Source organism: Oratosquilla oratoria, chromosome 18 (assembly GCF_046742065.1).
Source record: "Oratosquilla oratoria isolate Oo_2021 chromosome 18, ASM4674206v1, whole genome shotgun sequence".
NCBI lineage: Eukaryota > Metazoa > Arthropoda > Malacostraca > Stomatopoda > Squillidae > Oratosquilla > Oratosquilla oratoria.
Window position 1 is genome coordinate 4,214,028 of NC_134794.1, and position 21,625 is coordinate 4,235,652.

Sequence of the window (21,625 nt, forward strand, 5' to 3'; positions counted from 1 at the left end):
GGTTTAGTGCTTGCACCAATAATGATATGATGGAAGTTACAACAAGCTATGCCAAATGTTTGCAGACGACACAAAATTCAAGAGAAGAGTGAAAAATGAGGAGGATGGTAGACTACTGCAAAAAGATCTAAATACTATTTTTGTATGGAACCAAAAATAAGAAATTAATTTGAAAAAAATGCAACACAAAAGCGACAAAAGACAATCCTTAAACTATTCATTGAAAAAAAAAACATACAAAAGCGAAAAAGGAGAAATATTTGGGAGCGTTGATAAAAGACAACCAGTCATCTGACAGACATATCAGCAAGGTTATGGGAAAGACGTACAGACTACTTCAAAAGATTAAAGTGGATTTTCACTATATGGACGAAGAGAGGATAAAAAAAGTCATTGAAACCCCGATCCGTCCAAAACTGGAATAAGCGTCAATGGTATGGTCCCCACACAGTGAAGACCGAGTGAAAACAAAGAACATAAGAACATAAGAAATAAAGGAGACTGCAAAAGACCATAAGGCCTACACTAGGCAGCTCCGTATCCATCACCACCTGTCGTCCCCATCCATAAAGTTGTCTAATCGTTTTTTAAAACAACTGATAGTTTCAGCGCTTAGTACGTGGTTACTAAGTTTATTCTATTCATCGACCACCCTATTAGTAAACCAATTCTTGCCTATTTCCTTCTTAAATCTAAATTTGTCCAGTTTATACCCATTACTGCGAGTCCTGCCCTGTTGTTTTATTATGATGACCTTGTTTGCATCACCCTTGTTATAGCCTTTGATCCACTTGAACACTTCTATTAGATCACCCCGCACTCTGCGTCTTTCCAGAGAGTGTAAGTTTAGGTGCCTAAGCCTCTCTTCGTAAGGCAAATTTCCAAGTCCTTGTATCATTTTGGTCATTCTTCTCTGTACTGATTCTAGTGAATTTATGTAGCGACCAAACTGGTCCTCAGTCAAGTAGATTAACCACATAAGGGATGACTAAAAGCACTGGGTCTGCCAACTTTAAAATATATAAAAAAAAAGAGGTGATATGATTACACTACTCAGATCACTAATTGGGATAGATTACATTGGCGAAAGGGATATCTAATATGCTCCAATTTCCACATAAATTGACTGTGAGGTACTTTATCAAAAGCCCTGTTTAAATCGAGGTACACACTGTTCACCTAGCCTTCTCTCCCTTTCAGAACCTCAATCACTCTCGAGTAAAAGCTTAAAAAGCTTAGACACGCGTGACCAACCAGATTTGAAGCCAAACTGACTTTATGTCAATCTGTTCATATCTTCAAGATATATGACCCACCGATCTTTCACAACCCTTTCGCGTAATTTCACTATTGTTTTGGTCATTGATATCGGCCTGTAGTTTAGTGGTGCCTCCTAACTTCCACCTTTGTGAATTGGTGCCACATGAGCCTTTCTCCAATCATGCTGCACTATGCTCTCTTTTAATGAACATACAGTAAGGCTGTAAATCTTGTCCGCCAATTGATCCCTACATTCTTTAAGTATCCATTTTATCATTGATATATATATATATATATATATATATATATATATATATATATATATATATATATATACATACATACATACATACATACATACATACCACTAAAGGAAATATCAGAACATTTATCAAGGCTGGATGTCAGAAAATCACATGGCCCGGACGGTATTGCAAATTGGATTCTAAAGGAGTGCAAAGAAGAACTAACAGACAAAATACACATCTTAATAAACAGCTCACTCAAAGAAGGAAAGATACCCGAGGACTGGAAAAACGCTAACATTGTACCAATACACAAAGGAGGAAACAAAGAAGAACCCACCAACTATAGGCCAGTATCACTAACAAGCACCATTGCCAAAATTTGTGAGAAAATAATCAAGAATAGATGGGTAAAACATCTGGAAGACAATGACATATTAAACCCAAGACAATTCGGATTCAGACAAGGAAGATCATGCTCCACAAACTTAATATGCTTTTACTCAAGACTAATAGACATAGTGCAAGAAAGAAATGGATGGGCTGATTGTGCATTCCTAGACTTGCAAAAAGCCTTTGACAAAGTACCACACAGAAAACTACTAAAAAAACTGGAACACATAGGAGGAATACAGGGAAACCTACTAAAATGGATAGAGGACTTTCTGACTGGTAGAAAGATGAGAGTAGTGCTCAGAGAAAAATATTCAGACTGGAAAGAGGTGATCAGTGGAGTACCGCAAGGATCTGTGCTGGCACCAATAATGTTTGCTATCTATATGAATGACATGGATGAGGACGTGAACTGCTACATGAGCTTCTTTGCCGATGACGCCAAACTGCTAAGGAAAATAGAAACTGATGAGGACTGTGAAGCACTGCAAGAAGACCTAAATAGGGTATGGAACTGGAGTCAGAAATGGGAAGTGGACTTTAATACGAAGAAGTGTAGCATAATGGAGTTTGGAAAAAGCAAAAACAGAATATCAGGACAATATACAATTGGAACCAAAGAAGTAAAGAAAGTAGGATCCGAAAAAGATTTGGGAGTAATTATCACGAACGACTTGTCCTATGATATACAGATTAACAAAATTGTCGGGGAGACTTACAACTTGCTAAGATCAATAAAAGTGGCGTTTACATACTTGGACGAAGACATGATGAAAAAAATATTGGTTACATTGATAAGGCCTAGATTAGAGTATGCAGCGACATTGTGGTCCCCCAGTACCAAAAAGAATATAAAGAAAATAGAAAGAATCCAAAGAGCAGCTACAAAAATGGCACCTGCACTTGCAAACCTATCATACGAGGAGAGATTGGCTAAACTGGAGTTACCGACACTGGAGCAAAGAAGAGAGAGAGGTGACCTATTGACCATCTACAGAATCATGAAAGGCACAGAGGTACTCGATAGTGAGAACTTACTTAACTGGGACAAAAGAAACACAAGAGGACATGGAAAGAAAATAAAAAAACATAGCTATAGAAGAGAACTGAAGAAAAACAGTTTTCCTCATAGAGTTTTGGACACTTGGAACAAACTGGACAATGAAATAGTATGCGCAAAAACCATTCATGAGTTTAAAAACAAACTAGACACTGCAAGATACAAAGGCGGGACAACACGAGCATAGCTCCCCTTCCCGCAAAATACAACTAGGTAAATACAACTAGGTAAATATATATATATATATATATATATATATATATGTGTGTGTGTGTGTGTGTGTGTGTGTGTGTGTGTGTGTGTGTGTGTGTGTGTGTGTGTGTGTGTGTGTGTGTGTGTGTGTGTGCGTGTACGTGTGTGTGTGTGTGTGTGTGCATGTATGCATTTAATTATGTTGCATAGGCACGTGGCCTGAGAGGAACACAGAATGCCTTAGACCTGTAGTTCCCGTCCCAGGTAGAGCGGCTGGCAATATGAATACAAATTGTGCCCACTTCAACCTACGAGAGAGAGAGAGAGAGAGAGAGAGAGAGAGAGAGAGAGAGAGAGAGAGAGAGAGAGAGAGAGAGAGAGAGAGAGAGAGAGAGAGAGAGAGAGAGAGAGAGAGAGAGAGAGAGAGAGAGAGAGAGAGAGAGAGAGAGAGAGAGAGAGAGAGAGAGAGAGAGAGAGAGAGAGAGAGAGAGAGAGAGAGAGAGAGAGATTCCAGAATCCAAGTTTTCACACACATAGACACACACACACACACACACACACACACACACACACACACACACACACACACACACACACACACACACACACACACACACACACACACACACACACACACACACACACACACATATATATATATATATATATATATATATATATATTGAGACATTGTGACAAGTTGAAGGAGGCGAAAGAAAAAGACACGGGTTTAGTTCTGAGTTTATTCCCTACCGGTTTCACTCTAAGTTTCTTCAGAGGAACGTTTCTCTGGGACGAAACTGTTGGCATATATTTACAATTCGACCCCACGTTCCCACCAAGGAGGAAGGATTCGTGATTGGTCGGGCAGCAGCATACAATTGATTATCAAAATAAAAAAAAAGATAAACCAACATAAATCTTAAACAATTTGGAATACAAGTGTTTTTAGAAATCTAGTATATATAGAGTTATTATGTAAAATATAACTTTGAACCATACATGATGTAAAGAATGTTGTTATACTTAAAACCATGCACTCCATGCATAGAAATATACGTACACACAAACAGATAAACACACTTACGCACATACATACTTACGTACAACCACCACACGTTTCTATAAAGAGCCTCCTTGATTACCATACCATTTATATTTACGTAACTTTGTATTCACATTCATCATTCACATTCATACATACCCGCTAGTATATATCATAATCATATTGTATGTAATTTTGTTTGTGTACCTAGTTATATCAAACATGGGATGTAAATGACTCAAATTGTAGAAAGCTATTTTATTTGAAATGGCGTGCTTTCAGCGTACCCAAGCTTGGGCCCGTCAGCTCCCTTCGGTAGGTCTTGAGTGTTTGCAGTGTACTTAAACAAAACAGCTCTTAAGAGACCGCAATTTAATGTTTCATCAGTGATGTAGTCGCACATTAAGACTACAACATATGGTGGCAGCGGTGGTCGTAGGAAACATTATTACGAGGGCATGATTACGTGAGAATGGTGGCGATACAGTTTCGAGTGAAATTTGCATACGCCATTATCCATAAAACGCTCCACTTGTTGAACCTGCTTGCCTCTAGTATTCTGTGCATTATTTGTAATTACCTCTGTTTCATCCAAGTTAACTATATATGTTTGCGAGAGGTGGAATTATATAAAGTTGGGCCTTGAGATCCGTGTTTTGTAGGTGCGCATCTCGTCCTCAATACGTCCTTTTGATCAGCAAAACTCTACATACATTTAAGAATATAAGATTATTTTTTTCAGAATTCTTTACACCATATATGTATATCATGCCGATGATGCATCTTCACCGTTTACTTGTACCTTTTGGGCATATGAACGGCGAGATTTTTTTCAGGTTTTAATGCATTTAAGCATATCTTTTGTTTTTCTTCCTTTCTTAGGAAGAACGACGAGGAGTTGCCACAACTTGGAAAATGGGAGGACCCAGCGTGAATCCAGCCACCCCCTCCGTGTTCGTGAGGTGTTCCCCAGGAGGGAGAGAGAACGTTAAGCGTTGAACGAGGGATGTGAAGAGGATGAAGGTGTTCGTGCGAGCCAGTGATTCACCCAGACAGATACGTTTCCCTGCAAAGAAAAGTCATTCGTTTTAGTAGACTAATAGGTAATTGGCTACTGGAACAAGCCACCTTGCTGATCTCAGCGACTATTGTTAGGTACGCACCGGGATAGCAGCCTTTCAGGTCACGAGGCGATCGCTGATTGGCCCATCGAACTGTCGCGTGATCCCGGAGCACTATATAAGCCTGCCACTTACACAATTAAAATAGAACGGATTGAGACATTTATTCCCTACCACCTTCGATCACTCGACCACGTAATCTGCCTGAGTAGCGCTCGCTACAATAAAAACCATCACTCAGGCCATCAGAGAAGAGGGCGGCGCTGCTTCTCTTTAACAATGGTCCATTCCTGTTTCTGAAACTTGGAATCTAGAGGAAAAACGTCCAACCCAAAAGGCTGCTGCTCTGCCCTGCCCTCCGCTCACCTCCCTCACCCCTATCGTCTGTGGTAATTTGCACCCCTGCCACCACCATCAAAGGAACAAAGTCTTGATTCTAAAGATCCGCTGAACTGAGATGAAAGTATCTTCATTCTAGCTCACCTTTGCCAAAGGGAATGATTCTTTCGTCGCGCTGAAACTTGCCGTTCTCATCGAGGAACCTCTCTGGCCTAAAATTTTCAGGTTCTTCGAAGTGATCAGGGTCCATCAACACGGAGTACAGGTTAACCATTACCAGAGTGTCTTTGGGGACATGATACCCTTTCAGAACTGTATCCCGCTCAGCATAGTGAGGGACAGTAAAGATAGCAGGGCACCGGATACGCATTATCTCAGTGTAGGTCGCCTCCGTGTAGGGTAAGCTGTTGAACAGACATTATGTAAATATGAAGGGCTTTCGGATGGACAATAGAAGATCCATATATATCACAGGAATTTCCGATCCGATTTCTCATGTATTCCATAGTCAAATAATTCTGTCCCTCTGTCTACTGCAGGCCACTTCATATCCCATATTTATGTACTGCTGTTCTTTAGCCTACTGGGGATCACTTCAACATTGAGTAAAATTGCCATGCATCCACTAACTGCCACTAGTTTTTATTTTGTGGCCTCACTTGTGAAATTCTGTGGATCTCAGTCTGAAGATCAACGGTTAGTAAAGATGGAAGGTTGTTTGAACTTAGACGATTTCGACTCACTTAGTTTTGTCGCCCATACTGGGGTATCGACTCCAACCCACGACTTCGCCCAGTTCCTTCTGCACCTTCTGTTGCACTTCGGGGTACAGACACATGAACATGATGGCAAAGGTCACGAACGATGCGGTAGTCTCAGTACCAGCTGAGAAGACATCTGTGCAGATGCCTACCAGCTGCTCCTCTGGCAATGGAAATTTTGTAGTGACCATCTTTTCCTCAAGTTTCTACCTATATATCATCGATGAATAGGAGACAATGAGGTTACGTGTGGTTAATATGTGTAATGCACACGACAATTATATAAAATATCATACAACAGACATTAACATTTTACCTGTGAATTCTGGGTTCTTCGTGCTTTCTATCTCTTGCAGATAAATGTCAATGAAATCACGAGGTTTATCCGGAGTGAAAGTCTTCTTGTGCGCCTCGATTGACTCCTTAAGACAATGGAAAACCAGAAAGCCTGTTATCCTTTAAATCACTGCATTTGTAGAACTCAAGTTATCTGCACAACTTAGTTATATGTATGTATGTATGTATGTATGTGTGTGTGTCTTTCCTATCCCTACCTCAATGAACATTTCAACAGCATCTGTGAGGTTATACAATAGTTCGTATCCAGACCATTTCGGAGCAATGAACCTCACGGCTGGAAAAGCACCAAGCACTCCTCCGCTCGGCTGTTGAGAGAGTATTAGTATTAATACTTTCCCTGCAATATCCAGGGCTTCTATCTCTGGCGACGACATCAAACTGAATAGTTGTAGTCATGCAGGAGACAAAGGAGAGGTCTAAGAAGGAGGAAGATAGATGTGACCAGCATTCTGTTTAGAGTGAAGACTGTCTCCAGTATATATAAAAAAAAAACACACGCTAAGCATTGAAACCCTTGAGACTTTTCTTTTTGTCTTAGAATTCGACTGGAATTACTCAGGTCGTGACCTGACTGAAGCCTAATGGAGATCACTTCAAAAGTGAGTAAAATTGACATGCATCCACTGACTCCGCACAAAGCAATAAATTTTTTAGTGTGGGAGAAATCCACCTTCCCCGTATCTGAACAGGGTCTGCACCTGACACGAGAGGAACCTACGTTTCCTGATCTGAAGAGATTATAGAGTTTAGTGACGAGGTCCATCAGGCGTGGGTCGCTACGTGGGAACCTTTCTCCCCCAATAACCGACCACAGGATGTTGACTGTTGAAACGCCTACAGGACCCTGAAGAACAATGCCGTGAATAGATAAATGAATAAATAAATACATAAACATGAAATTACTTTTTTAATAAATATATGAATAAACAGATATGAAATACGTAAATAAACAAATATACAAATGAATAAATCAATTTAACTAAGGCCATTCATTTAAAAATTTATCATCTCAGTAGTGTGGGACAAACAGAACTGTAGTGAGTGTGTGTGTGGGTGTGTTTGTGATATTCCCTATGTCCTTGGGTCACATGCTGAACTTGTAATGAAGTCCTCACTTCTCGTATGCCCCAATTTATGGACAATACTGACTTTACACACAGCACACACACACACACACCTCTATGCTCAGAGGAACAAGTGTTAGTGAAAGCTTCCACGCCCTAAATGTGTGTACATTTGTGTACATGTGTGTGTCTGTGTATTCGCCCAACTGCTTCTCGCCATTCTGTTCCTCTCCTAATCCTCTCAATTAAGAACTTCACATCCAAGAAACTGATCCCTCTAAAACTACTACATTCACTTTTGTTCCCTTTTCTGTAAAGTGGAACTATGTACGCATTCTTCTGGTTCTCAGGCACACTCTCCTCCCTTAGACACACATCAAACAACCTCACTGGCCAATCTACTGTAACTGTTCCTCCCTTTGTCAGGTATTCGCATGGCACCCATCCAATCCAGCTGTGTCGCACTAGTTTTCACAATTTTCAGTGTTCCTTGTATCTTATCTTTTCCTACATCCTGTCATTTTCTCCTCCTATCACAGCTGTCTTCCTATCTCCTCCCACTCCTGCAATCCCTCCATCTCTAATCTCCTCCACATTCATCAATCATCTGAAATACTCTACCCATGTTCCTGTTACCGCCTTCTCTCCCATCAATATTGTTAGGGTGGCCGAATAAGAAAAAAATTAATTGTTCTAAGAAATTTTATAAAGCACAGACAGCGTATGTACCCTTCGGAGGCATGAACAAGACTGGCGTCCTCTGAGGCACGCCGCTAATTCGCGGGCAACATGAAAAAAAACAACAACAAAAAAAAACCGAACGCATGGTTCGATTACAAGAATGTACAATAACTATAATACATATATATCAATAAATAAAAACAACGGGAAAATGTACATAAAAATACAAGAAGGGTCACCATCACAATATCTGTTAATCTGTATCTTTTACCTTCTCCTTTCTACCTGATTCACCCCCTCACAGTCCTCACTTCCTTCCAAAACATAATTTTATTTGTATCAATTTGTTTTCTGTCCTACCCCATTTTGCCACTTTAATCTTCTGCATCAGTTCATATATTATCTCTCCTACAATCCTCCTGATATGCCTGTTGACAGGTTGTCATCAACATTCCTAAACTTATCTCCTATTTTGATTTTGTAATGAGTTCGCTATCTTAAGAATAGTTCAAAGGTGGTCTTCTAAAACTATTGACCGTCTCCAGTACTTCTTTGTATTGTGTGTGTGTGTGTGTGTGTGTGTGTGTGTGTGTGTGTGTGTGTGTGTGTGTGTGTGTGTGTGTGTGTGTGTGTGTGTGTGTGTGTGTGTGTGTGTGTGTGTGTGTGTGTGTGTGTGTGTGTGTGTGTGTGTGTGTGTGTGTGTGTGTGTGTGTGTGTGTGTGTGGCCACATAGTTTCCTATATCTGACCTGAATGGAGAAGGGTCCTTTGATGGTGCTGAGCTCCTGAATGAGTTCTTCGGCTTCTTCGTGCATCACCGACTCGTGAGTTCTCTTTCCGAAGCCCAGGTTCCGGAAATGATGCAACGAAAACCTTCTTTGGTTCCTCCAGAGGTTTCCACTCACGAACTTCACGCCTTGGGAAAAACAAAAATAATGACACAGATAGTCTCAACATTACTTATTCATATGTATTTTTTTTTTCTTTCTTTTTTAGTGTAGGGCAATGGTAACGATGGTACTTTCGAGATGTCAGTTTTCTTTCGCCCAAATACAAGAAGAAGAAGAAGAAGAAGAAGAAGAAGAAGAAGAAGAGAAAGAGGAAGAAGAAAAAGAAGAAGCAGGAGAAGGAGACGAAGAAGAAGAAGAAGAAGAAGAAGAAGAAGAAGAAGAATAGAAGTAAACGGAAAGATCAAGAAAAGAAGGCATGGAATTTGTAACGATTTTTTTTTATTTTTTTATTTTTTCATTTTATTTTTTTTTTTTTTTTTTGCAGACACGAATGGCTTGCCCACCTGTTCTCCGTCCATGTTTGGGCCAGACTGTAAACACGAAGTAAGGACGTGCGTTGAAATCGTCATTGGCCAGCACCTCCTTGACGGTTTCCCATGTATGGACGAAGACCGTTGGCTGCGACCCGAGAAAGACTCCAACAACTGAGGAGTCATACTCCTTACTCACCTTCCACATTTGTTTATGTGAAAGGTGAGGCTTCATAAAGGGGCCAAAGCCCACAAACGGAATCCGAAATGGACCTGAATGATTCAATAAAACGTTCTAATATTTTTTTTTAATTGAAAAGTAAGAGATCATGAATACGTACAGTACTTGAGGTGCCTAAAAATGTTTCAATGTCAATACACTGTCACTGATATTGTGCGATAAAACGTACTGCATTGAGGTAGTTATAACAATAAGAGACTGTATTGACGGAGCCAAGAAAGGGGGGACTATAGTACTGGGGTGGCATTGACGATGATGAAGCTTCGAACTCGGGTACTCGAACTCAGAAGACCTCACCTGGGGGGAAGTTCTTCGGTTTCTTGAACTGCTTCAGGAAGAGCACCACCAGCAGCAGCACAAGTACAGTCGCCAGCAACATGACGGATCTGTAGACAGAATGTTTCTCAAAGCTTATCTTGGTCTAGAAACTACCCAGTGCCATATATCCTAGATTATACAGAAGAATGGTGAATGTGTTCAAAGCCTTACAAACATACATCATCAAGACTACTTTATCCAATATGAGAAATTAGAGGTTCCAGCATGGGTATGCCTTTCGACATTGCCCGTGGTAAATAGATAAATGGATAGATCAATAAATATATTAACGAATAGATGAATAAGAAAATATATAGATAATGATAAAAAATGCTTGGTTTAGGCTTCTCTCCAGCCGAATGAGATTTATTTGCAAGAAATCTGAGTCTCCTGTCAGAAGTCCCATCTGAACAGAGACTTTGAAGTCGTCTTGAATAGTAACCAGGGTCAGGCTTCACCTCATTCGTGATATTTATTGTGTTATTGATCATGGGGTTTTAGACTTTATAGTGTGTATTGAAACACTACTTATAAACCACTGGCGAGTTTCTTCTCTCTGAACAGTTTCTTATTTGCTTCGATGTATTTTTCCCAAAACGGAAAACTATAATTGCTTTGGAATGGCACACACGTCAGAAAACTATAATCACATGCTTTGCAAAGACACATACGTCAGAAACAGTGGAAAAACGAAAATGAATTAATGTATTGTGACCCTCACGATTGGCATTCAACAAAACCAAGAGAGGAATTATTTTGCCACTTGCTTCTCGCACGGTTTCACTACGACTGATCAGTGTCTACCAATGACGTGCAGCTTCTGCCACGGCAGCGTCAAGCCCCACAGAGGCACGTCTGCAATGGCGGATCCATGATCAAAATTACGGGGTTGGGGTTGTTGTTGTTGTTGTTGTTAACCCGAATTTTGTAAATGTAGATGACGCTTTGGGGGTGGGCTGACCTGAATTTTGAAAATACAGATGTCACTTTTAAACAGATGTACTCTGTCGCACGAATAATATGATTCGGATATAAATTGAAGTATATCTTCTCATTTGATTTAGTTTCTTTCAAAATATTGAGCAAAAGTAACACTTAATCTTACATTCTTAAAGATTTACCCTCAATAATGTGTTCAATATCCTTGCAATTATTTTCACTGAAATGTTATTAAATGCTAGAGAAAATCTACCACTGTATTATTGCTTTGTGCCACATACCATTGCACACGAAGCAGATTTATCAACCTCTGCAGTGAGGTAATGAAAGAACAAATATGAAAGGGGGGGGGTTTCAGCCCCCCACCCCAGGCCCTCCCCCTGGATACGCCATTGCATGGCAGATCTGGAATCTCCGCCAATATTTCTCGATACCTATGTATATATATATATATATATATACGTAAACAGCACATATTCTAAGCCATCAACATCGAGACACTCGAAGAGGCATACATGCAGAAATTGAAACGTGGTACAGCCAAGGACTCGAACCTGCGCTAGCACGTGAAAAGTGATAGTGACTTAACCGACCCATTCAGTCTTGTACATATATACATATACATATATATATATATATATATATATATATATATATATATATATAAATATATATGTGTGTACACATATTCATATATATATATATATATATATGTGTGTGTGTGTGTGTGTGTGTGTGTGTGTGTGTGTGTGTGTGTGTGTGTGTGTGTGTGTGTGTGTGTGTGTGTGTGTGTGTGTGTGTGTGTGTGTGTGTGTGTGTGTGTGTGTGTGTGTGTGTGTGTGTGTGTGTGTGTGTGTGTGCGTGTATGTATATACATGAATGCCTTTAATTATGTTGCATAGGCACGTGACCTGAGAGGAACATAGAATGTCTTAGACCTGTAGCTCCTGTCCCAGGTAGAGCCGCGAAATGCTCTGAGGAAGAAGACTATTACTATGCCTGTTTGGGTTCTATTATTGTGTCCTGAATAAAAATGTTAGTAGTCTTCCTTATTGGTGTGTTTGCGGAATACTGAAAAACCCACCCATGAGGAAGACTGCATACATTTTCATTCGGGACACAACAATAGAAGCAAAACAGGTATAGCAAAAGTTTCTTCCTTAGAGCATTTCGCATATGTAGTGAAGAGTTTCTGGAAGAGAAATTATATCATATCAGAAGCCTTCAACAAACTTAAATATCCAAAATATTTCCTATGTAAATTGAGAAAAAAACCCTGAAGAAATTAGTAAGAGAAGCAAAGATAATAATAAATGCAATAAAGAAAAACCGATATATCACAGTTCCAAGCTCCAATATGAATTCACACCTAGACACATTCCTCTTGAAAGCAGGCATTATGATAGCTAGAACATCAGATAGCAAATGGGACATTTGGTCACACGTAGTAATAATAACCCAACTAATGAAAACAGTATTGTAAAAAGATACTATGCAAAAGCTACCTTTCATCACATCTTGGAGAAACAGGTCATGGACTTGATAAACGGTTATACGAACACAAAATTTATGTAAAAACCTACAGATTTTCTTATTCTGTTGAGAGGCACATAGATAAGTATGACCACCTTCTAGACTGGGACAATAAAGTTGTACTAAAAGTTCAACATAAAGGCTGGGAAAGACAATAGATACAGTTATCCTCAGCATTTGTAATTTTTATTTTGAACTATGTGTTTTTTTTCTATCTGCACTTCATGTATATTCATTTAATGCCAAATGCTTTTAACTGACTTCCTGTTACTCCTTCCAATGAGTAATGGATTAGCTCCAATATTTTCATTCCCGGTTTCAATTTATATAAAACTTTGCTTAATATAACATTGACTACAAATCAGTATTGATAGATATTTGAATAGGGATATTGAAAACTCTACCCGCAATGAAGTTCTAATTGTTATGGTCAATTTACAATTGTCCTTGGTGTTGGTGTTTTCTTTCACCCTCCAAACCCTTGTGTTCCTAATATGATAATGTCTCTTTGTTGTTCTAGTATTATTGTCTTATTTTATATCTGGAGCTCTTCCTCTTGGTTCTGGGTGAATACGATATCTACCTTGTCCTCATTAAAAGAAAAAGCTCAGAAAAATTTAGAAGTGACGGCAGTTTACCCAGTGATATTATTTTTTAACGTCATTAAGGAAGTTGACAAAAAGTGTTTTGACTTTGGGTTAACAAAATTTGAGCACTTTGTGTTGAAACGTTTTCTGCCTTCGTGAGCAAGTATACGTCATTGTATGGATAACACATAAAGCATTGATGACGGTACAAATCGTACCTGAAAGTTGTACCCTAACCAACGGGAATATGAGTTGCATTGTTGATTATGAAATAATTACGTGTGACGATTATCTGAGTAAGAATTAGAGTCATACCAAAATACACCAAAGAAAACTAGCTTCCGTTTAGGATACAATTTCCTCGGTTTAACATCAGCTGTTGATTCATAGGGACATTGTCCACATTTCAATTTAAGATTTCTTTGTAGATACTAATGCAGACTACAATATTTTTGTTAGATTTTTAGCCAAGATATTTACTCCAATACTCCGAAAATTTCTGCTTTTTGCTCATGTCGAATTATTTCCAAATATAATTGAAAATAGTGACAAGTGACTACACACACACACACACACACACACACACACACACACACACACACACACACACACACACACACACACACACACACACACAGACTCAACAATGCAAGTGTTACCGCTTTCGACCATTAATTCAGCAATCCAAGTTCGAGTCCCGCCGAGGTTTGAAAATTTCAGCATCCCCGCTCAGCGAACTGGCATTCCAGCTCTGGTGGGCAAGGGGTAGGGTGTTTGTCACAGCATTATTCGTAGATCGGGCCATGTATGAAATCTAAACTCTCATCGGGGAGGGTAATAGTTATCGATCACGAGTCCCAGCACGTGATCCAAGACCGTGGTAAATCACACACACACACACACACACACACACACACACACACACACACACACACACACACACACACACACACACACACACACACACACACACACACACACACACACACACACTCGCTCTCTCGCTCTCGATGGTGCAGTGGTAGAAATTGCGGCATCCACTACGGAGGTCCGAGTTCGAATCCCGCCCAGGGCTGAAATAATTTCAGTATCGCTGCGCTGCGAGTCGTTACTCCAACTCTTGTGAGCGGGGAGTTGGGTGTGTGTGTGCGCGTAAGGTCACAGTATTACCCATAGATCAGTCATATATGAGCTCTGAGCTCTCTTCCAGGAGGAAAAAATAAATGTCGTTCACGAGTCCAACATGTGATCCAGGACAATGGTGAATCACACACACACACACACACACACACACACACACACACACACACACACACACACACACACACACACACACACACACACACACACACACACACACACACACACACACACACACACACACACACACACACACACACACACACACACACACACACACACACACACACACACACACACACACACACACACACATACACACACACACAATATGTAAAGTGCTGGTACAACAAAAGTTGTAGAGAGTTAAGAGACAAAAGAGACCAAGCTTGGACCAAATAGAAGAAAGACAAAAGACCTGAAAAATGGAAAATATATACTTGTTATAGAAATGAATATGTACAAGCGTGCAGAGAGGAAAAGAGAAAATATGAAAAAGATGCCATAGAAAAATGTAAAGATCAACCAAAACTATTCTATAGATTTGTAAACAACAAACTGAAAAACAAACAAGACTTGGAGAAATTAAGACAAGGAGGAGTTGAATACACAGAGGAAATAGAAATAGCGGAAATCACGAACAAGCATTTTAAATCAGTGTTTACAAGGGAGAATATACAACCGGAAGAGATCAAATGGAAAGAGAAAGTCCCGCCTATGAAAGAAATAGAAGTAACAAAGAATGAAATAATGAAACACTTGAGTAATCTTGATGTTAGAAAATCGCATGGACCAGATGAAATAGCAAACCGGATTTTGAAAGAATGCAAAAATGAACTGGCAGACAAAATACATAGCATAATAAATAGTTCCTTGAAAGAAGGAAAAGTTCCAGAAGATTGGAAAAAAGCAAATATAGTACCTATATATAAAGGAGGTAATAAAGAAGACCCTACCAACTATAGACCAGTCTACCTAACAAGTACAATAGCAAAAATCTGTGAATGAATTATCAAAAGTAAATGGGTAAGATATTTAGAAAAAACAAACAAAACAGCGTGCTAAATCCAAGGCAATTTGGATTCAGACAAGGACGATCATGCGTCACTAATTTAATATGTTTCTATTCAAGGCTAATAGATATAATACAAGAAAGAGATAGATGGGCTGATTGTGCATTTCTAGACCTAAAAAAAGCTTTTGACAAAGTACCACATAAGAAGTTGCTTAAGAAATTAGAAACTGAAGGTGGAATACAGGGCAAACTGTTTAAATGGATGGAAGACTTTTTGCAAGAAAGAAAAATGAGAGTAGTGATAAGACACAAACATTCAAAATGGGATGAAGTAATAAGCGGTGTTCCACAAGGAACAGTTCTGGCCCCAATAATGTTTGCTATATATATTAATGATATGGATGAAGAAATTGAAAGTTATATGAGCTTCTTTGCAGATGATGCAAAACTATTAAAAAAGTGAACACGGAAGAAGATTGTGAGTCACTACAGAGTGATCTGAATAAAGTATGGGAATGGAGTAGGAAATGTGAGATGGAGTTCAACACTAAAAAGTGTAGTATAATGGAATTTGGAAAAAGCAAAAACAGAATAACAGGATCATATAAATTGGGAGAAGAAGGAATAAAAAAAGTAGAAAATGAGAAGGACCTGGGAGTCATTGTTATGAATAATATGTCACCTGAGAAACATATAAATAAGATTTTTGGAGAAACTTATAATTTAATAAGAACAATCAAAGTGGCATTTACATAACTGGATGAAGAAATGGTGAAGAAAATTTTAATCACTCTGATAAGACCAAGATTGGAATATGCTGCAACGATGTGGTCACCAAGTACAAAAAAATGTATAAAAAAACTTGAAAGAATACAAAGAGCAATTACAAAATTGGCATCAACACTCTCAAAACTATCATATGAAGGATATGGGAAGTGGTGATGGGGGCGGGGGAGGGGGGGAGGCGTCACACGAATGTTGAAAATTCATGAAGGTAGAAATGGAGTGAAAATGTCGAGAACCACTGTACTAAAGTGACAGTCACCATGAATCAACAGAATGGCAAGGATTTATACAAACTCCACCTGTAGAATAAAGTACCCTTCCTCCTTATAATAAAGGTAGCCAGTTAAATCATGCACCTACACACTCCCATCTCACTTCTATCTGTCATCTATTTGTTTCCCTCGTTATCTCAGCTTGAATAATACTGTATTGTAATCGGAAACTCGTTTTCTTTGATGTGTTCTGGCTTGACTTTAGTTCTAACTCATGCAATCTCCTCACGTAGTTGCTTCGGAATCAATGATGTAACTTTTATCGCCGTTGAGATAATCAGCGATGATTTGTACTATCATCTGTACTTGATGTGTTATCTATGAAATTATTTAAAGTTGGTCATAGGTGCAGGAAACGTTTAAACACACAACGCTCCAATATTGTTAACGGAAAATCAAAGCGTCTCAACATACGTGACGTAAGTTTTCTATGGAAATTCTGACGACGCTATTGCAGAGCTTACTGTTAAATCTCAAGTTTTATAAGCATTTTGGTCAGGTTAGGGTATGACAGGTTTCGTAGAATATAAGCTTGGATAAATATTAGATTACCATTAGGCTGTCGACGATGCTGGCTGTTGTTTATGTAATGAAGACAATATCCCTCATTCACGGCTCAATTTACCATTTCCTGTCTTGTCTGGTATATACATTTACTGCAGGTATTTTGCCAAAGTTTTTTGTTTAATTTAATTGTAGCCCAATCTCATTGCAAATGTTACGAAAGAATCATTTATATAATAGCGAGGCGCCTATTCGTGTTACGTATGTCGTTTGATTTATTTGGCCGTGTGGGCCGACGATGCTGTGAGAGCTTGCTATCAGTCGTGTTGAGACAGTAGGACCGACAAGTTGCCGAGGTAAGTTTTCTCTTAGCTTTGTTGAGTAATCGTGAGGTTCACAATGCTTTCGCTTGTTTTGATTTTCCCCCCAATGTATCTTAAGTGAGTGAGATTGCAAAGCCTATCGTTATAAAACAAATTACCTCTCTCTTCTTTGGGGGGAATTTCTTAACTTGAGTCGTCTCCAATTTCTGGAAAGAAAACGCTTTTCCAAAATCATCCAAATATTAGAAAGTGTTTCCGATATCCGGAATTTCATATATTTCGGAGAAATTGTTACGATTATTGCACGCTTCCGTTACAGGAAGTATTGTGTAACGTTTGTGTAACAAGTCAGAATAACAATATGGGCGTAGATTCACTGCCAGTGTTGCCTTGTACCTGCAGATGCCGCTGAGTGATTTTAACAAGTGTGAGTTTCGTCCGGATCCTATGAATACTTAGGATTTTCCACAGCTGAATAAAATCGCATGACGGCAGCTAAGGAAAATATAAAATTGATCATAACCACTCAGTAATGAAAACATTCCATTGTTTTATCAAGCAGTGAAAAATTAGATGGTCACTAATTAATGTTAGATAAGCCTAAGCCAATGCCAGAAAATTCACGAACGAATACAAAGTAGTCTCACTTGCGCACAGCGTTCGAACTGTCGACATTTTTGTCCACTGGCCGGACGCAGCAAGACATTTATTTTCCTTTAATTAATCCTCACGTTCTGCCATGTGGCAGGTTTCAAAAGCAAAATAAGAATTAGTTTCACAGCAATTCACTGCTTTTAGGATGAATGATATCCGAAGATCTGGCATCTGAAGAATCTATTTTGAAATGAGAAAGCGACTTCAGAGTTTTATCTGTGTTCATCTATTGTGCATCATCATCATCATCATCATCATCATCATCATCATCATCATCATCATCATCATCATCATCATCATCATCATCATCATCATCATCATCATCATCATCATCATCATCATCATCATCGATGAAGACAGACTCATAGATTATGCTCTAATCATCAGTGATTTATATATATATATATATATATATATATATATATATATATATATTATATACATATATGTATATACATATTACCTCATGAATGTAAATCCTTGGAAGAAGAGCCAAGATAATTGATGGACAATAGTGACTGTGTTAGCACTAATGCATAAGGTTTCTACCATCATGCACTGAAGAATGGTTGGTCATGAAGTACTCTCATTAGGAGGTGTGCATGTGTATGTGTGTGTGTGTATCTGTGTGTCCATGCGCACTTGTGTACTTGACAAAGAAGAACGTAAGGCCCAGATCAAGAAACCGAAGTAAAGAGAATATTATATCTAAATGCCTTGAGCCTGAAGGACTTGCATGAAGAGAGGGCTCACATATAGGACATCAAACTCCAGTCTGAACCACTCGGGACAAAAGACGACATCTAGGCTGACAACAATTTTCAAAATCTCCAGGGCATACAACAAAGTTTTATCAGTTTCAAAGAGGGCATACATCATCCCCGCCTTGAAAATAAATGTCACCAGAACGGTTGATATCTTATCACCCCCAAGACCTCTTAGCCGATGAAAATAGGCCATGAAGAAAAATGAGGCAACACACACACTGTTCTCACCAATCCAACATGGTATCAGACAGATTTATTCCACCAAATCAGTACTCTCCAAATTACATATATACATACATACCAAAGGCTTTTTCCCCATTACAAAGGAAGAAGTCAAAGTCAAAGGCATAAATCCACTCATAACCATTTCATCACCACATACTCCACTCCCATTCACCAAACCTCACTCCCTCATTTCTTGGCTCCTCCTAGATGACGGGTCATCCCTGCATCTCGCCCACCGCCCTGGGTCAGAAACAATGTAACAAGACACAACACATCCACAGCAAGGCTGCTTCATTTAATTGGCGACCCCCATCTCTCCCCGTTCCCTCATGCAGAAAAAGGGAAGACGGGGAGAAATCCCCTCGGGCTGCTTCAAAATATAATTCACACATACTCCCTCATTCCTCTATCCCCCACCCACTTCCTTCCATGCATAGCAGCATCATCCATTCTCCACTCACCCCTATCTTCTGTCTTCTTCCTTCCTGCCTCAACAGACATTCCTCTCTTTCCTAATGCCCCTTTTACCCCATCCATCCCTCTCATCCTTGGTCCTCCCCTCATGCTCAATCCCTCCACTTCTGCCTTCCACATCTCTTTCACTGATTTTCTTCACTCATTCTTTCCACATGTCCAAACCATCCTAATACTCTTTCATCAACCCTATCTCCCAACTCCGTTTCCACCCCATTCTCCTCCTCACCTCCTCGTTTCTCACTCTATCCAACCTAGTAACCCCTACCATACTTCTCAAGCATTTCATCTCAAACACATTTAAATTCTTCCTCTCTTATGTTCCATGTTTCTGCCCCATATAGTGCTGTCGGCACAATCGCCCCTTCATATAATCTCTTCTCAGCATTCATTCCCAAATGTCTATCTCTTATTATACATTTTAATGCCTTGGGGGATTAAAAAGTGCTCCAAACTAACACAACAAAATGATAAACGTACTCAACAAAGAAGTGCCTCCAGGCAGAACGATAACGATGTTAGTGGTTTTAAATACTTTGTACATCCCAAGGACAGACGCATTGAAAGGTAATTTATGCAAAACAGTAATTTTTTTTATCAGAAAATTACTGTCACGCAGACAATGATAAGAACAGATGACATAAAATCAAGATCTCTCGAAGACTAAGTGAGAATCAGGGCCGGTTTTAATCTTTTAGGCCTATTTGAGCGATTTGATCAAGTTGGGCCTCGCGCCTCAAGTTGGGCCCCGCACCTCAAGTTGGGCCCCGCGAGGAAGTGTTTGAGGCCCCCAGGCTCTGAGCAGAGAACGCTGTGACGGACTTACGTTTAAACTGTTAAGAAAATCATAATGCTGTAGGCCTCATAATCTGAGGAACTTATCAGTGAAGACTCATACTACACGAAAATAAAACCTCAGATTCGAACTTTGGTAGAGTTGAGGCCTCGCTACCAGTAATCTAACTGGGCCCCGCAATTCCTAGCACCGACTTTGGTGAGGATAGAGCTGCGTTACACAAAGAATATCCTAGTATTTTGTCGTCGACAATAACCATCACTTCTAAAAAACGAGATTTAAGGAAGGCAAAAGAAAAGTAGGACAGTAAATGTTAAAAGTCATATTTCTTTTACATATGTTTCCAATCATAGAAATACTCGCGTGGCTCTGGGCTGTAGATATGTCCCTAGAATATTGATGGTAAAATCTATGCAGTCAGTACCTCGAACGGGGTTCCACAAGGAAGAGTATTGTCGCCCACCTTGTTCAGCCTCTCCGCGTCCAACTCTCCCAGCCTTGAAGAACATCAACACACTTTCACATGCAGCAAGCCTAACAATACTAACGCAACACTGCAACTCCAAGGTCACTGCCAAGACCACATAAACGTAACCTCGTGGAACTGGATAAGGCGGATTTCACAAAAAAAGAAAGACGTCAGATTCTGCACAAAAATTCTCAATCTTTGTCCACCCAAAATGACCAGGAATACATGAAGTGCCTAGTCGTATCGCGAAATGGCCAACATCTACCATGAAAAATATAACATCCATCCTCTCTTCCTACAAATAAAAATGAAACCAAATAAGAATCTATTCAGAACAGTAGAAAGAAAAACTCGTCATAGTAATACGTAGGTCTGCAAATGTACAAAACATGCTGTACAGTCTATATATATATATATATATATATATATATATACACACACACACACACACACACATATATATATATATATATATGTGTGTGTGTGTTTGCGTGTGTGTGTGTGTGTGAGTGTATGTTCGTGTGTGTGTATAATGAAGAAATAAAGCCTGAACCCTTCTACTATCAAAGACGACTTCAATGTTTTGCTGTTGCTGCAACCAGACCTTTTATTTCAAATGAGAGACACCTCTGGACCTCAGTGCGTCAAAATTATTATTTTGAATAAACTTTTCATGGGAGAAGGGAAAATCAGATTTTTTTTCCAGATCAACTTTATTTAGCTGGGAAGAAGCTTATACCAAGTGGCATTAAAACGAAAGTCGCTAAGCTGTACCAGAAAAACCACACACACACACACACA

General features: G+C 39.3%; 2 protein-coding genes across 3 annotated transcripts in view; one reads left to right on the forward strand and one right to left on the reverse strand.

The window, feature by feature from the left end:
- Positions 1–4,215: 4,215 nt before the first annotated feature.
- Positions 4,216–10,401, reverse strand: LOC143034888 (methyl farnesoate epoxidase-like). The gene is made up of 9 exons (XM_076201231.1): positions 10,320–10,401; positions 9,815–10,054; positions 9,270–9,436; positions 7,495–7,620; positions 7,008–7,081; positions 6,733–6,872; positions 6,399–6,579; positions 5,800–6,059; positions 4,216–5,261 (listed from the first exon to the last, which is right to left on the reverse strand). Exons 1-9 carry the CDS (start codon positions 10,399–10,401, stop codon positions 5,074–5,076), a joined length of 1,458 nt encoding a protein of 485 aa, XP_076057346.1. The 3' UTR covers positions 4,216–5,073.
- A 6,576-nt stretch (positions 10,402–16,977) lies between these two features.
- LOC143034997 (methyl farnesoate epoxidase-like) overlaps positions 16,978–21,625 on the forward strand; it is a 22,336-nt gene continuing 17,688 nt past the window's right edge. Inside the window, exon 1 of one of the 2 annotated variants that reach the window (XM_076201381.1) lies at positions 16,978–17,031. The gene's annotated coding sequence lies outside the window, so the exon portion shown is untranslated. Of the gene's footprint in view, positions 17,032–17,406; positions 17,473–21,625 lie in introns of those variants that run through there. The other variant, XM_076201379.1, reaches the window with a different exon arrangement.

What these genes read in the sequence shown, in the direction of transcription:
- LOC143034888 (XM_076201231.1), bottom strand. Translation starts at nt 10,401, where the DNA reads ATGTTGCTGGCGACTGTACTTGTGCTGCTGCTGGTGGTGCTCTTCCTG. An exon ending in TGGTCTGGATACGAACTATT is followed by an intron (nt 6,873 to 7,007) that starts GTATAACCTCAC and finishes AGTGATTTAAAG; the next exon opens with GATAACAGGCTTTCTGGTTT. An exon ending in GAAGAACCCAGAATTCACAG is followed by an intron (nt 6,580 to 6,732) that starts GTAAAATGTTAA and finishes TTCCATTGCCAG; the next exon opens with AGGAGCAGCTGGTAGGCATC.